General features: G+C 44.4%; 1 protein-coding gene across 1 annotated transcript; it reads left to right on the forward strand.

Annotated features, from left to right (window-relative positions):
* Positions 1–1,375: 1,375 nt before the first annotated feature.
* mfsd2ab (MFSD2 lysolipid transporter A, lysophospholipid b) lies at positions 1,376–15,561 on the forward strand. The gene is made up of 14 exons (XM_030120107.1): positions 1,376–1,606; positions 4,150–4,275; positions 5,157–5,281; positions 8,750–8,873; positions 9,544–9,622; positions 9,726–9,895; positions 10,055–10,145; positions 10,440–10,558; positions 10,855–10,938; positions 12,537–12,620; positions 12,713–12,825; positions 12,923–13,066; positions 13,442–13,618; positions 13,700–15,561. Exons 1-14 carry the CDS (start codon positions 1,517–1,519, stop codon positions 13,752–13,754), a joined length of 1,581 nt encoding a protein of 526 aa, XP_029975967.1. The 5' UTR covers positions 1,376–1,516; the 3' UTR covers positions 13,755–15,561.
* Positions 15,562–16,187: the final 626 nt, after the last annotated feature.

The following is a 16,187-nucleotide window of genomic DNA, read 5'->3' on the forward strand; positions in this document are numbered from 1 at the left end:
ACGCAGATTTTAACTCTGAATTATGCTTTCTGTGGGGTGACAGCATACATCACCAGACAAATCAATAAATGAATAACAAAGACAGAGCAGAATGTCGCTCCTTTAAATGTATGCTTACAAATTAGAATATAGGGATATGATACATATATAGCGTGCCCAAAATGGTAGTTTATTTTTTAATTACTTTTCAGGTATAATTTGAAAAGATGTGAAACCATCTACATTTGGCAGCTTATGGTTTGTTTGTTTGTTTTTTGGATTTCATGCTTTATTCCCTTTCCCACAGTTTATCAAGTGGAGCATTAACTGACCTAATGGGAAGATTCTGATCTTTACCACAGTTTATTCAGCATCTTCTGGGTCATGTTTGGGACTGGTTGACACTTTTCCACACAAACAAAATAATGTTTAGCTTGAAGTGTTTGAACAACTGAGGCTGACACAGCAAAATGTATCACTTTACCTATATGAAACTATTTTCAAAAACTGACTTCTAATGTGCTTGATTTTTGTCTGGATTGACTGCTCTGGGAGTTCAGTGTTTTCCTCAGTGATGTCGCTCTCAAGAATCTTGCCAATGATGGTATAACGTGTAACAATAAAAATAATGATAGTAATAATGATAAGAATAAGAATAAGAGTAAGAAATACAAAGACTGAGCTGTCAAAAGTCTCATGTTTCTCCTAATATCACATAATATCAGGGGGGTTAGTTAGAGGGGAAAAAAGTGTATAATGGCTTTAAGGACTTAGTGTTTTTATTGTGATGTGTCTGATTCAGAGTATATCAGACACACGGTTGATAATGAAATTATAATTTCCTTTTCTGAAATACGTCAATGTAATGAGATTCAATAAAACAAATAAAAAAATGATTCTTATTTTCATCACATCGAGAAACTCTGGTGCTTCCATTCTTTCACTAGTTGTAAAAGTGACATTTTGAATTTAAATCTCTTTTTTGATTTAAAAAAAAAAGTGGAAAACAAAACAAAACACCAGAACCAATCAGTGAAATGTTTTTAAATTTCCATTTCATTCTTTCGGGGTTAAAGCTGACATTCTCCCAGATGACAAGACGCATTGTTATCCTGTGAATCACCACAACAGCATGGAGATCAAGTATAAATTTGTAAGAATGTAAACATACAGGCTTTTTTTTTTTGGTGGATGTGTCATTCCTGATTTCCAGGCGGAGACGTGGATCTGCTCGTCAGGCATGTGCAGTTGCTCTCTTCAGCTGCGCGTCCCGCCCGGAGGGGCGGGATGAAGAGTGGGGTGAATGGCACGTTGAGGGAAGTGGGCGGGGAGCCGTGGAGATTACTACATCCACCCAGACTGCCAGCGCATCCCTTCATTTTCAAACAGACCCAAACCGCGACTGAAACACCGGGCACGTTTCCGCTCATCCATAAGACTTTCTTTATCCGTTTTGTTTTATTTTTAAAAGAAATTATTCCAATATTTTTTTTAAATTTTCTGCGTAAAGTTTAACCATTAAAAGAGCCTATTTGCGATGGCAAAAGGAGAAGGAGGTGAACAATACTCCAACGCCAGCTTATTGAATAAATCGGTCAATTCAGATGGCATCAAGCTCGCAAGGATGGTGAGTCCGTTCATTCATTACATTAGATTGATTTCTGTGTTTGCGTTCTTGTGGTTCAGGTGGGATAAAACGAGGAATTGGTGTGTTTGAACTCTTGGTTTGAATGAATGAATGTCACCAGCAGCCTGACATTTTTCTGGGAGGTTTCCACCAAGTTAGAGCGCGCTCCGATCAGGTGCGATATTTTGCGCCATCCGCGCGATTACTACCGCGAAAATGAATTAAATGAATGAAAACAATCGATAAATGTGATCCATTCGGTGTCCAACAGGAGGGGGAAAAAATCCTTCGGTTCTGGCGAAGGATTCTCCTGTTCACGAATTCCCCTGGCCTGGGTATTCTTTAAATACTTTCATTCTAATTGAGGGTTTTACGCAGTCAAATGAGCGGGTTTGCAGACAGAACTGGTCTTTGCGTCGATTTAAAATACATATTACTAAAAAGAAAAACGCGATTTTTTAAAAAATACAATTCAAGCTTCTTGGAGAATGGGGGGAAAAAGCTCCGTCGGGTGTTGCCTCTCGTTTCGTCGCTCATATCAGATCATGTGGGGATCTGTGCGCTCTGGATAGGTGTGTTTCACTGCTGCATTCAGAGACACATCTGATCCCTTTTTTTAACCATGTATTATTACTCGCGCTGCTGTGCACAGATTAATTTTCACATCGCAAAAAATAGAAGTGCAGTATAGTGTAAAACGCATGTAGAAAATGAAGCATAATGAATCCCCCTCCTGTGTAAACTGACAGTGTGTTGGTTGCATCATTTGAGTTTTTTGTCTGGTCTTCGTCTGCAAAATTAAGAATCAAAATATGCGCTCGATTTGGACTTTAAAGCGCGTCTGCAGCAAGAGGTTGCATTTTCTCCAATAACGTTGAGCGCAACAGGAAAGCCCACTCCAAGTCAACGTGTCAAATGCAGAAGTGGCAGTTTCCTTATGCTCCATCTATAATTGGGTACTTTCACCTGGGATTCTTTTTAAATAAGCATCCAGGACAAGTAATTTGTTTGATACTTGTGCAAATGCATGTTTGTAGCCAGTGTGTTATCAGTTTACAGTAGTAACATACAGTATAATCACTGGCAGCACTGATAGCAGCCTGTGAAGTAGTATGAAGGGGAAACTGGATTTAATGTCACGTTTACACAACACAGCTGGACCTGCTCATGAAAGCCACATCTCACTCAGTAGACATTAGACATTCTTCATCAGTTAATTCCATTAAGTGATCAAAGATGAGTATTTTAAATGGAATGTTTCAGAGCTGAATAATGGCGATAATAGACCGAGACATTCCTCCTGCCGCTGTAGGACAGACGTATGCAGAGCTGCATGAATTCAGGTAGAGCAGGTATAGAAGGATTGTGCAAAGGGAGAAAAAGAGTTGAACTTGATGGGAAATGTGTGTCACGTTGCAGAGTCAAGTTTCTTCCTCGATCAACGCGTTCAGCGCCGTGGAGATCAGAGCTCAAGCTTCAGATAGTCCGACTGCTGACATGGAAGCCATTGTGTTTGTGATTGCCTCTGTGTTTAAATGGAGCCGGTTTCTAATTTCAGCCAAAGAGTGCTTTGTCACCTAAACAAAAGTCAAGCTGGGTGTATCAACACTGCTGAGGCGTCTTTATTCAGGTGCGCTCACAGTGATTGTCTTGTGTTGTGGTCTGATCCCGGCTGAGATCGTGTCATGGTGACATACCGACACAATGAAATGGTTTTTTTTTTGTGTGTGGTTCAAGGTTGTTTTCATAAGCTAGCAGGACAGTAAACCTGTTCTCATTCAGCACCGCTGAGGCAGAAAGTCCCGGAGCAGCTAAAACTGAGGGCAGCTCGATCCTCACTGAACACACAATCCTCTGATTGGCCGGGTGGTGGGTGTGAGTCCTGTCAAACCTGCAGCCATCACTTTGTGCGATAATCCACGGCCAGGATGGTGTCACCCTGGCTTTCTGGTGCGGGTGACACCGCAGTGCTGTCATGCCCTGGCACAGATCGCCTCAGATTTGTGTTGCTATTAGGAGAGCTGCTGAGAATCTGTCTGTCCAGGATAACATTACATCTACAGTGCAGAAAAGTGAAAAGAGTAATTTAGGGATCCAGGGGTTTGGTGCCCAGTGGCAGTCCCTGACTGCTGCCAAACACGAGACGTTGTGGTTAAACTCCCGAGACGCCGCTGCAGTGAGAATTTGGGCCACATTCCTTGCGAGGGACTGAGAAACGAGTCCTAATCAGACTAGCTGGAAAGAGGCAGGACTCGCAGATTAAAGGGTTCAGACAGAAATTGAGAAAGTTGCCTATTTATAAGCCGGGGAACTCTAACTGGGAATGCTGCCGTGTTGCAGTCAGGCTTAAACTGCCGTCGTCGACTCTGCAGAATTGACCCCTCCTATAATTACCAGGGCTTGGCCCTCGCCACAACCTGAAGAGTTGGCAGACAGCTGCAGACACTAAAGCACACTTGCTGAAAATCAAATTTAATGTGCATCGAATGGTTGTCATTGATCAAACTGCTTTTCTGCTCTTTCCCTTGTTTATTTTTTTACAGCCTGATCACAGGAACAGGTTGTCAATCTGCAACAAGATATGCTACGCCATTGGCGGAGCGCCGTACCAGATGACCGGCTGTGCCCTGGGCTTCTTCCTGCAGATCTATCTCCTGGATGTCGCTCAGGTGAGTATTTTGACAGTCGCCCTGCTCCCCAATAATTAAAGCTTAGACTTATTGCCCTTTCCTTGTTAGGTTGAGCCATACTCCCAGTCTGTTGCCTTATTACTAGTTGCACTCCTAAAAAAGAGTGTTTGACACAGTTCTGATTCATCTGGCTGTGCACTGTATTGCTAAATTATGAAATTTTTTGGCGTTCATCCACGCCCTGCCTCCCACACAACTGCTCTTGGAAAAAAGGTCGTTTCAGGGTAAGGACTTGCTCACGACCCGTGCCATGCCCTAGGAGGGCCACTACTGTAAGGGCAAACGGGACATTGTGAATACCAGAGCTTATCTACAATGGGACTCATTGTCCTGGAAATAAATGAAGTGGTGGAAAAGTTTCTGTACCGTTTCCATCATTGATTCAACAGTGGTGCTCTGCCGTGTCAGAAGGGCTTACAGTGACCAGCTGAGGGAAAAGTTCAGGAGGGGGGGGCAGTTTGACTGCAGAGGGGCTCGCTTTAATGGGCTTCAACACTAATCTGATGTTTAAAGCCATGACAGCATGAGCGTCGGAGCCTTCCAGGGGGTTTGGCTTTGTTCGGCCTCCAAGATTGTTGATTAAGAGTCTGTTGGATGACGCAGCGTGGCAGCAGGTTGTACAGTCAGGACTGAGGCATTCATCGAGCCTGGCCTCAAGCTACATAAATGAAGAGCAGACGGGTCGACTGCCAAGTGGCACCTTTAGAGTTTGGCTGGATTCTTGCTTTGGGCTGCCCTTTCACTACAGTCAATGGAGAGCACTCTTACCAGCCCTTACTCATTCAGGTTTAATCTCATGTTTGAAAGCTTCACTGTACCGTGACAGTGGATCCTAATCCTTGCATTGACCACTTTTACAGCTGGACGCTTTCTATGCCTCCATCATCTTGTTCGTTGGCCGAGCCTGGGACGCCGTGACCGACCCCACAGTTGGGTTCCTTGTCTCTCGAAGCCCATGGACACGTTTCGGACGGATGCTGCCCTGGTAGGTGTCTCTCTCTAAGCCAGTCTACTACCGCTACCCTACTACAAATCCAAGTGTTTTTATTTCCTCCCTCGAATTAATATTTGAGTTCTGCCAAACTGTGACCTGGTTGATAACATGCCATTACGTAAGCTGAGCATTTGTCACGCATTTCCTGGTGATAGTTCTCAATGGGGGAGCGCTCTCATCAGCTGCCGTGAGTCAGATCTCTCAGTGGTAGTTTTCCAGCCGTGCGCTGGACATCATGCCATTGTTTGGGGGCGGAGCCTCTATGCCCTGACTGCATCAGACGAGCCAGCATCATCTCGTGTCAGGCTTTCATGCTGATGCAACTGCAGCTGGACAACTTCTTCATTTCCGCCACAGCTCGCCTGAGCTCATGAAAGCTCCCATGGATGAACCCACCCTCAGCTGCATGCTATGGAGTAATATTCAGAAAACTGGGCTGAAGTGGAAGACGCTGGAAAAAAAAAAAAAAATCAGAGAAGGTGGAGTCAAATTTATTGCGTATTTCCTACTGTACTGACAAATATAACATCTGTCTGGAGGAATTCCTCCTTAGATACGTGCGATACAGACACAGAAAACATAAAAACCCACCTCTTCAGAGTTTGATTTGTGTGTGCTGTGGCCAGGCTGAGTGGGTGGGAGGCCTGCGACGCTTCAGGGCTTTTTATACGGAAAAACTCACTGACCCTTTTATTGTTTCTCTTGGATTTTGCATCGCACACTACTATCTCTGAACATGCCATGCAGGCTCATCTCACACATTAGCTGTGAACATTGCATAACCCACAAACTGGGGCTTCAGCATTGTCAGAAAGTGCAGACCCCCTCTTGATGTGCATACGGGGGGCTATAGATCACACGGTTATGTCACAGTGTGTCGGTGTAGGGTGTCGGCAGGGCTGCCAGTTTTAGCAGAGGTTGCCCTGTGTCCTGTCAGCGCGGAAGATGCCTCGCCACTACTGTTCCCTCGGTACATTGAGTACCTGGTGGTGTGATTAAGATAGAAATGGGCTAGTGGAGGAAAAGGTGAAGGAGACGATATACTGAGTAGGACAGGGAGCCATTGGCCTGAGAGGTGTTACTCCCTTGATTGCTTGATTACAAAGATTACAAAGTTCTCAAGCTGATTATTAATTGTCTGCATCTTTTAGCAGAAGGTGCACATGAGGGAGGTGTGCCTCGCCTGAAAAAGGCTCCGGTTTGATCCCCGTCTCGGCATCATCTGTTAATATTTCCTGTGGATGCCTAAATAATTAATCAAACTGCATTTTAGTCACCTTCCTGCATGAAGGTGGTGGTGAGCAGAGTGGAAACCATTACAATAGGAGGAAACACTGAAAATCCAGTTCATTTCGGGTTATGTTAATTGTGACAGTTGTGCCATGAAGTAACTGTTGATTTTCAGCCAGCTGCTGACGACCGAATCCCAAAAGTGGGTCACACAGGATGCTGCTCGTTGGATGCGAGATATAAATCTCCCGTTTGTCTTCCGAGACGGGGCGTGGGTCAGCCGGGGCTGTGGAGGAGATGGAAAGGATGCAGGAATGGCCAGCATGTTCCCTCACATCAGGTTCGCGGCCGCCGGTAAAGACGCGAGCAGATGAGCAGCCGTGCACGAGGGCGGCGGTGAAGGAAGCTGGACAAAGGCTGTCAAGGCTGCTTCATCTTAAAAGCCGTGTGTTTAGGTAGTGGGGGGAGGGTGACTGGGAGTCGGGCCGGCTGCTGATTGGTGGAGTCGACAACACACCACCCGGCTGAGCCAATGAGGCTGCAGCTCTCGGCAGCGAAGGGCCTTGTCAGGTTTTTTAAAGTGTGGCTGAGGAATTCATGAGGTTACTGCAGTTCAAGTTGCAATGGGTGTCACTGCCGCAGCACTCACAATGCAGAGGCTGTAGGAATTCATGGTATTTCTCTAAAAAATGCAAAACGTATTCAAAAATATGCAGAATGTTGAAGCAGATCATGTAAAGCATGATTTTATTTTATGGATTTTTTTTTTCCCCACCATGAACTCAGTTGAGTTCATTCTCGTTCTGAGAAGCTGCAGAACCTGAAAGGTTGGAAATGCTTAATTTTACTGCTCCTCATTTTACCCACCCCAAGAACTGCTTGAGAAAGGAGCCGCGTTACATTTGCCCCTCACCTCCTGGAACAAGTTTTCACAGTTATTCGAAGCCAGGCTGGAGGCCGGCACCTGGTAAATGAACTCCCTGAGATAAAGTCGCCCCTCCCTCGTCAGCACAGCTATTTCTGAGACATTTAAATATGATTCCATGCAGAGGTCACATGGCTCGCCTTGTCACCGCAGCTCGACAGCGGCATATGAAAGTTCAAGCCCCAGCTACGAAAGTCTCTCCGAAGACGGGGGGAAAACCCAGCAGGGTTTTCTGTGGTTCTGGACGTCTGTAGGGAAATTGAATTAAAAGGCATCGTCACTGAAGTCAACTGATCAGCCGGGTCTAATGTGGCATGTGCTCATGTCTTGTGGCGCTGATGAGAACGGGATCAGTGATGTACAATCCGGAGTGCTCTGTCATCTCCTGATCGAACACCGGCTTCAACATGCCCGGCACTCTCTGCACACGTCCACTTTGATTTCACTGGAGTGTACAGTTAATCACATCACATGCACGAGAGCGCTCACTCCTCACACACACTGTGTGTCAGCGGTTCATTTGAAATGAGCTTGAGCTGACTGGCAGGGAAGCTGCCGTGTGGTCTTGTCAGAATCTCGGTCATACAGGAGGAAGCCTGCGTCGCTGCATTTCTCTGTGACGTGCGCATGAATTCATATCCTGTCTGATAAGGATTTAGTAATTCCCGTATTTGTGGATGAGATGGACAAGCAGGATACTCTGCGTCTGCTTCCTTTTCCACATCCTCCACGGAGGCGTGAATTCTCTTGCAGTCTGGCGTCTGATTGGAGAGTGTGGATCTAACCATCGGAAAACGGCAGGAAGTGACCTAAGGAGTCTCCCTGCAATGCAATTCCTGTTTCTTTTTTTTTTTTTTTTTTTTTCCTCCTGGCAGTAATTTACGGAATATGAACTCACCACACTTGGAAATATCTGTGTAATTGTAGGCGCCCATTAAGTAAGCCACACAACAAAATACAATAGCAAGTTGTTACTCGAGATTCCTCGGAGATGTGTCCTCACTTTCACGTCAGATCTCACCACACTTGAAGCTGAACCAGTTTCTTTTAGCACCGGGAACAACGTGCCCTTCCAGATGATGAGAAGCTCACGTGAAACACGGGTCAAGCAGAGTTGGCACGAGCTGAATAAAAAAACCTTCCTCAATAGGCACGATTTGTTATGTAACATGAGGCCCAAGCCTCGATGAAGAATGGAAACTGTTTAGAGCATTTCACGGTTAAGTAGAATCACGTTTCATCCACTGATGTTGTTGTTGTTGTGTATCTTCTCCCTCCCTCTTGCCCATCCCGTCCATCTGCAGGATCCTCTTCTCGACCCCTCTGGCTGTGCTTTCCTATTTCCTCATATGGTACGTTCCTCCCTTTGAGAACGGAAAAGTCATCTGGTACCTTTTCTTCTACTGCCTCTTCCAGACCCTTCAGACGGTGAGTGCTGCGCTTGTGCACACAAGAATATCCGAGTCGTTCCGCCCGTGCAGCATAGAGTCAAGGATCGTTTTGAGCACTATTCAAACATTTACAGCCTCTGCAGTCCTTCAGCATCTTGACGGACAGCTCTCACTCCTCTTTTTAACCTGATTAGTCCAAGCAAAGTGCGACAATCGTTCCCCAATATCTGCAGGACGTTTATAAGGAAATGCTTTAAAAGGAAGCATCTCACAGCCTGGCCTGGATGGCGTGTTAAGAGGGCTAGAATCGAGGAGTGGAAGATGTGGAATTTTGCTTGTCTGCATTCACTACCTTATCAGCATGTTGATAATCTGATAAAAGCCTCATTATTTAAAAAAAATACTTAAACCAGATAAAAAGGGAATACAAGAAGTTACCAGAAGTCTGCATTGAAGTGTTTTGTGACACACCTTCAAATAGATTGAATAAAATCTGTGCTCAGAAAACACATAACAAATGCTAATCTTTTTTTCTAATGGCTGAATTAACTAGAAAATATCAACACATTAAAGATAAATGCACTATTTTTCATTCTTAATTTCTTGACTGGAAACATTTCTCAAACTACTCTTGATTTTCTTGTCTGTAGTGTTGTTTTAAAACCACAAAAAGAGAACCACACCTCACTCTGGTTCGTTCCCCACAGTGCTTCCATGTGCCGTACTCCGCCCTCACGATGTTCATCAGCTCCGAGCAGAAAGAGAGAGACTCCGCCACGGCATACAGTGAGTGAAATGGCAAAAATATCTATCAATATCTGCAGTATGTGTTTTAAATAAAAGCACATTGTGTGTAATGTTGCGACTCAAACGCTCTGCTTCCCCTCAGGGATGACGGTGGAGGTTCTGGGAACCGTGCTCGGTACGGCCATCCAGGGCCAGATCGTGGGCATGGCCAACGCCCCCTGCCTCGCCGGACCCGGAGACATCGTGGCAAACCTGACCAATTACACTGCGGCGCTGAATGGGTCGGAACACGTCATCTCCCTGGAGCACACGGTAAACAGACGCTTTATTGCCAGTCACAAGTTTAACAGCTAATACTTAATACATCTCTCTGTTTATATTTGTGTTGCTCAGACCAGGGCTAATTAAAATCGATAAAGTTGATGTATGTGATGTTTTCTGACGATTAGCTTCTCCTGCCCTCTCTCACAGAGAACAGCCTACATGATTGCGTCTGGCATCATCTCCCTGATCTACGTCCTCTGTGCCGTCGTGCTGTTCTTTGGTGTCAGAGAACAAAAAGGTGAGGAATTTCATCTGCGTTATCTTCCCTTTATCTCATTTGATGGCCCAGTGTGGCTCAGCAGGTGGAACATGTCGTCATGTAATCCGATAATGAGCAGCTGCATGTTCTGCTTTACTTGAAATGACAGTTGGTTTCAACCTCAACCTCAGTCCGATGACATGTGAGCGCCGTGCACGGTCATTAATGTGAACTTAAAGGGAACTTGAGAACGGGAAAAGATCAGAGGCCATCAGATGATCTGAGAATGTGTGGAAGCTGATTTAACTTGGTGTCTTTGCTGGTTGCTTCCAGAGTCCTGCCGGCCCAGGTCAGAGCCCATGTCGTTCTTCCAGGGGATCAAGCTGGTGATGGGACACGGACCGTACGCCAAATTAGTCATGGTCTTCTTATTCACATCCCTGGCTTTCATGGTATGTGTGAGCTAACGACACACACTTACACACACACACACACAGATTCGCGTTATGCTGTACTCATAACTAGTTGATGAAGACTATATAAGTCACTCTTTCTCCACTTTTTTCTGTTTTTTTTTTTGTTTTTTTTTTTAGTTCAACCAGTTTTTTCTGCCATGTTTAAATGTGTGGCGACTCCTCTGGTCTGAGTGTACTTGGCATGCTGCGAGCTTGGCCCCCGGGTGTATTTGTGTGTTTGGCTACGTTAGTAACGTTTGACTGAAGGAGCCTCTGTGTTTTCATCCCCGCAGCTCCTGGAGGGGAACTTCGCTCTGTTCTGCAGCTCCACGCTGGGTTTCAGGAACGACTTCCAGAATATTCTGCTGGTCATCATGGTGAGTGTCTTTAGTTTCCTACAGCGACCTGTTTGTGTGGAATAACTCAAGACATTAGGTTTGACTGCGGACAAAAGCGTCCCCTCTTTGGGAGAACACATAAATTCGGTCTCCTGTTACAAGGCCACTGTACTGGAACACAATGTGAGGCTCCTGGCGGACAGGTCCTGTGATGTGTGTCTGCTCCGAATGCCATCCCATTCCCACAGACAGTAAAGAAGACTCATTTGTGTGGCTTGTCTTACCTTGGCTTCCTTTTTGGATTAAATTATCCTTTAGGTTTTGACCCGTATTAAACCCAAATGATCCATTAATGTGCTGCAAGCACACACACACGTACAGAGTGAGAAAGTACAGGTTAGTGAGGGTGAAAAGATTACAAGATTTGAGCCTTTACTTCATGGAAAGGATTAGAGAGTCAATGCTGTGACCTTCTTCTTTAATAAAAGTGCAGGTCTTTAGTTAAAAAAAATATATAATGTAGGGGCTTTCGCAGAAACTTCCCTCTTTGAAGATTTCCTCTAAGAGATCCTAATCCTCACCTTCTGCAGTGCGATGACATGTCAGTTATCAGATCGAATTAGCGATAATTAAGTTAAACAAATCGAATAGACAAGTATTATATAAAGAGTCGAACCAGCTGCCAGTGGCTGGATACGCACAGGGAAGGTCGAATATAATGAAACTCTGTGAGAAAGAAGTGGGGACTTCATTAAAGTGAAGCAAACAAAGAGTCTTGTGTCTCACTCATGTGAGCCACGTTGCACGGAGCATGCTGCACTCAGTACATTGTCCTCCCGAGCCCGATGCACAGCATGTGCACTCACTGGACCGAGTTTAAGTCGGAGGGAGCCACCTGATGCTCATCAGTTCACATTGTCTGGAATACACCTGTGTGAGTAAAGTAAGGCGGGTTTTATAAGGTCATTTCAGGAGATAAACCCTCATTAGTTTATATCAATGACTGGGGCTGATAAGGTTCACACAGCTGAGCTTATCCAGACCTTAGCAGGCAAATAGAAAGTAAAAGGATTGAAAGCGTGCTCGTGCTATCATGAAATAATGTAATAGTGCACATACAAGACTGCAGAGAGAAGTGGCGGGTGAGCGGTTTGTCTTTGCAAATGCAAAAAAGGGTGGACCAATACTGTTACACAATGGTATTGTGATGTTTTTCCACCTTAGTCAAACATGTAAGGGGTCAGAGGCCAAAGCGTCGGGACTCCCAGAGAGTTGAGTGATTCCCTCGGTGGAATCCTCCGTCGCATCGAGCTCGGTTTTGTTTTGAGAAGCCGTACGGTCTTCCACTGTCGCTGTTTAACTTGGCAGATGTGATGAGGTATTCTGCAACACCGCCCCTCTGGTGCGGTTGATGTCAGATGGGAGCCGAAGTGTTTCTAGACTGCGTCCAGTGTCACACCCCCCCTTTTCTGTTATGTAATGAAGATTTTTGTCGCTTTTTCCCCTCTCCTGCACGGTTGCTTTCACCTGCAATAGAAGCACTTTTGTGGGATTTACGAAAACCTATTTGAGTTTGGGCCGCCCCAGAAAAAAGAAGAAATAATCTGAATGTTGTTTTATTTTTTTTTCTCTTGCAGCTCTCAGCTACCCTGGCCATCCCGTTCTGGCAGTGGTTCCTCACCCGCTTTGGGAAAAAGACGGCCGTTTACACTGGCACTTTGGTAAGAGTCGGCTTGCCCACAACATAAAGCAGCTGTGTGGCTGAGAGGAAGTATGGCTGACATCTTTATCCTCGTGCTTCCTTCCCTTCCAGTCTGTGGTTCCCTTCATGATCCTTGTGGTGTGCATTAAGAGCAACCTGATCGTCACCTACGTCGTGTCCTTCGCTGCCGGGGTCGGAGTGGCCGCAGCTTTCCTGCTTCCCTGGTAAGTCCCCTGTTCTGGATGAGGATGAGCCCCCCCCTTTTACAAACCTTGAACCACATTGGATGAGCAATAAGAACCATTCTATATCTATCCTCAGGTCTATGCTTCCCGATGTTGTCGATGATTTCCAAGTGCAGAACCCAGACTCCACGGGGCACGAAGCCCTCTTCTACTCCTTCTACGTCTTCTTCACCAAGTTTGCCTCTGGAGTCTCCCTCGGCATCTCCACCCTCAGTTTAGAGTAAGTCCTCACACAAGGTCTGTGGGTCTTTCTTGAAATGCACTAGGTCAGAATGTTAAAAAAAAAAAAAGGCCCTAGTGGGGCTTAGTGAAATCTCTGAGCGCTCAAATCCCACATCAAAGTAATAAATCCTTTCACTTTTATTAGATTAAGTACTGTAAGACTGTGGTGCTGCAAACAGGCATCACAAGACTGACTCTACAGGAGGGATGGCTTTTTCAACCACAGCTTTTCTTTCACATCTCAATATGTTATAGCTAGATTTTTGTGAATTGCAATCAAAACTTTTCTTGTCCAGTAGAGGAATCACCACTCAGAAAGCTCAATAAAATCGGACAAAGAACTCAAATACATCATGTTTTTGTTCGTTTCCAGCTTTGCGGGATACATCAGCAGAGGCTGCACTCAACCCAAGGAAGTGGACCTAACCTTGAAGTTGCTGGTTTCGGCTGCTCCCGTGGCGCTCATCATCATCGGTCTGAGCATATTGTACTCTTATCCAATCAACGAGGAGAGGAGGCAAGGCAACCGCAAGCTCCTGCAAGAGCAGAGGTAACGCCCTGGAAGGCTCTGTACTGTCTGGCGTTCTCGTGATTCTGTGAACTCTAACCGAGGTCTTCTGCTGCCCTGCAGGGACAACGAGGCAGACTCGGAGACCGACTCCACAGAGCTCGCCAACATGGTCTAGCGCAGCCTTAAACGAAACCCACGGACCAATCGGGTGATCGACTGGCACTATTTGCACTGGGCGGGACCAAAACAGACCTGGGCCCGTCGGATGGAACACACATGCTCACACTGCCTTGTCCAGCCACGCTGCTGCTGTACCACCTACTATACTTGATTCAAGTGTCATCGACTGGGGCCTGCCAAGGCCTCCCTGAAGACAAACATCCTCCCCTCCGCATCTCGTGACGCCCCCCCCCTGGCATGACAGTCCCTGCTTTCAGTCAGATTTTCAAAAGCCTTACTTTTTTTGTACTACCTTTTGAGTACTTGTCTTTCTGTGTTGAAATTGCACAAAACCATGAAATGTGTTGGGAGTGTGTTTTGTCAACAAAACTGGTGCTACTCACTGGAGCTGAGCGGTTTCTACCTTTGTACATAACACGTTGAGCATTAATGACCTTGTGCACTACGCAAAAAACAAAACACAAAATCGAACGACTCTCTTGTTCAGAGACGTGAACATTGTGAGAAACTTGAACAGCCTTAATGATCTCTCCCCACTACGGGGTTGGAGCACATCCAAAACCAACCAAGTGAGACAAGCCTCTGTCACTTGAGTCATTGACTTGGTGTGTATTATTGAGCATGTTTAGATGTGTCTTTTTGTTTTTTTTCTTTTTTTGCAGTTTACAGAAAGCAGTCAGCCCATCACTCTCATCTCGTCTCATTCTCATCCCACAGGCTCCTTCTTTGAAGGGAGCCACCCTAATGCGATGTTGGAACCATTGGTCGAACGTTTGAGCCTCTAGGAGCTCGTTTCTGTTCCTCGCCATCATTCTGCAACCACTACAAAAGAAATAGCCTGTATCATCCAGCTGTTGCATTCTCTATTTTATTTAAAGGACGGCGACTGAAGACGGGGATATGGCCTTCACTCTAAACGCTTCAATTAGCTTAATACTGAGCAGAACGCCGGTACTAATTTAGTGATATCATTATTTAAATATTTATTAGTTTAGTTTTCCTGTTAATTAGTTCTTGTTTTTCAGTAAAAAAAAAAAAGGTCATACGTCTTACACTATTTAACTATTTAACACCTGCAAGGTGGTTGCAACTGAACTAAAAGTTTAAAAACTGATGGGACTCCATTTTTAAAACATCTATGCGCCTTTTAATGCATGTTGCAGTCTTTGCATTTGAGACGAAGAAACAAAAAGGGAAGCACATAATTGTAGGGGGGAAAAAAAAGATGTAGAAGTGTTGTTGGGTGTGTTTGAATGTTTTCAGCGTGTGTGTGTGTGTGTGTCTACTGAAGAAACATCTGGAATATTTGTGTTATCATCTCAATCCCTGTCATGAAATGAGGATTGGCAGATTTCATATCTGTTGATATGGAAACGTGTACATGCAGTTTCATATGTTATACATACTGTTACATCTTTGACATGTTGTCTCTGACAATTGAGTTGCCGATGTGAAATTGTTCATTTTGTTCACTTTATTTTTCTTGACGTCCCTGAAGTGGAAAATGTGCCAACATGGTGTGGTTTTTTTTCTTCCCCTCCCTCCCTCACTAATCCTGTAATAATGGTTGTACATCCTGTAAATGTCACATTGTTTTATTTCGCTGGTGTATTGTCTGAGGCTGTAGCCAAATGTGTGAGCTTTAAATCCCACAGGGACACACAGAAGCCTTGTGTACACGCCTCCTGTGTATATGTATATATTGTAAATGTGAAAAAAATGTAAATATCTTTGATAATTGTGGCTGCAAGTGAAATGAACCCCGTGCTATGTACACTGTACTGTAGTTATTTAAGAAAAAAGGCATACATGAGATGAAAAATACTGTTAATAAATACTAATAGGTGTACTGTGAACAAGTTGTCGTCACTTCTTCTGAAAATGTGTACAGCTGTTTCTCTATCACACGTGAAAGTAATGTCAAAAAACATGGACAGAATAGTTAGGTTACAACATACAATGAAAGTGACAGTGCTTCTGTCATGCATTAAATATCTATTTATCTTCTACACCATACTTCAGAGATTTAATCCAAAAGATTAAAATGAAGAATATAAAGTGTAGCAGTCACTAAAAAACTGCTCCTCTTAAAAAAAACTACACAAAAAACTATTTGATGGACTCTAAGTGCATTTTCAGTCCTTCAGTTAAATTCACTTGAAAAAGTGCATTTAAAGCACATTTCTATGATTAAAAATGAACTACATTCTTAAGTAATAATGAAAAAAATGGATTTCACTGTTAAACTTACTGAAGCCAAAACTGCAGATTAAAAATGTTTTAAAAATTAATTCAGGTTGTGGGAGTTACTCTTTAACCACTGAAGTAAATTACAGGGTTCGAATTGTACTATCAGTATGTCCTGATTATTATAGCTGATGATTACACGCTTGGTGGGAAAAACATTGATTACAGTAATCTGGCTGTA

The sequence above is a fragment of the Salarias fasciatus genome, chromosome 22, assembly GCF_902148845.1.
Source record: "Salarias fasciatus chromosome 22, fSalaFa1.1, whole genome shotgun sequence".
Taxonomy (NCBI): Eukaryota; Metazoa; Chordata; class Actinopteri; order Blenniiformes; family Blenniidae; genus Salarias; species Salarias fasciatus.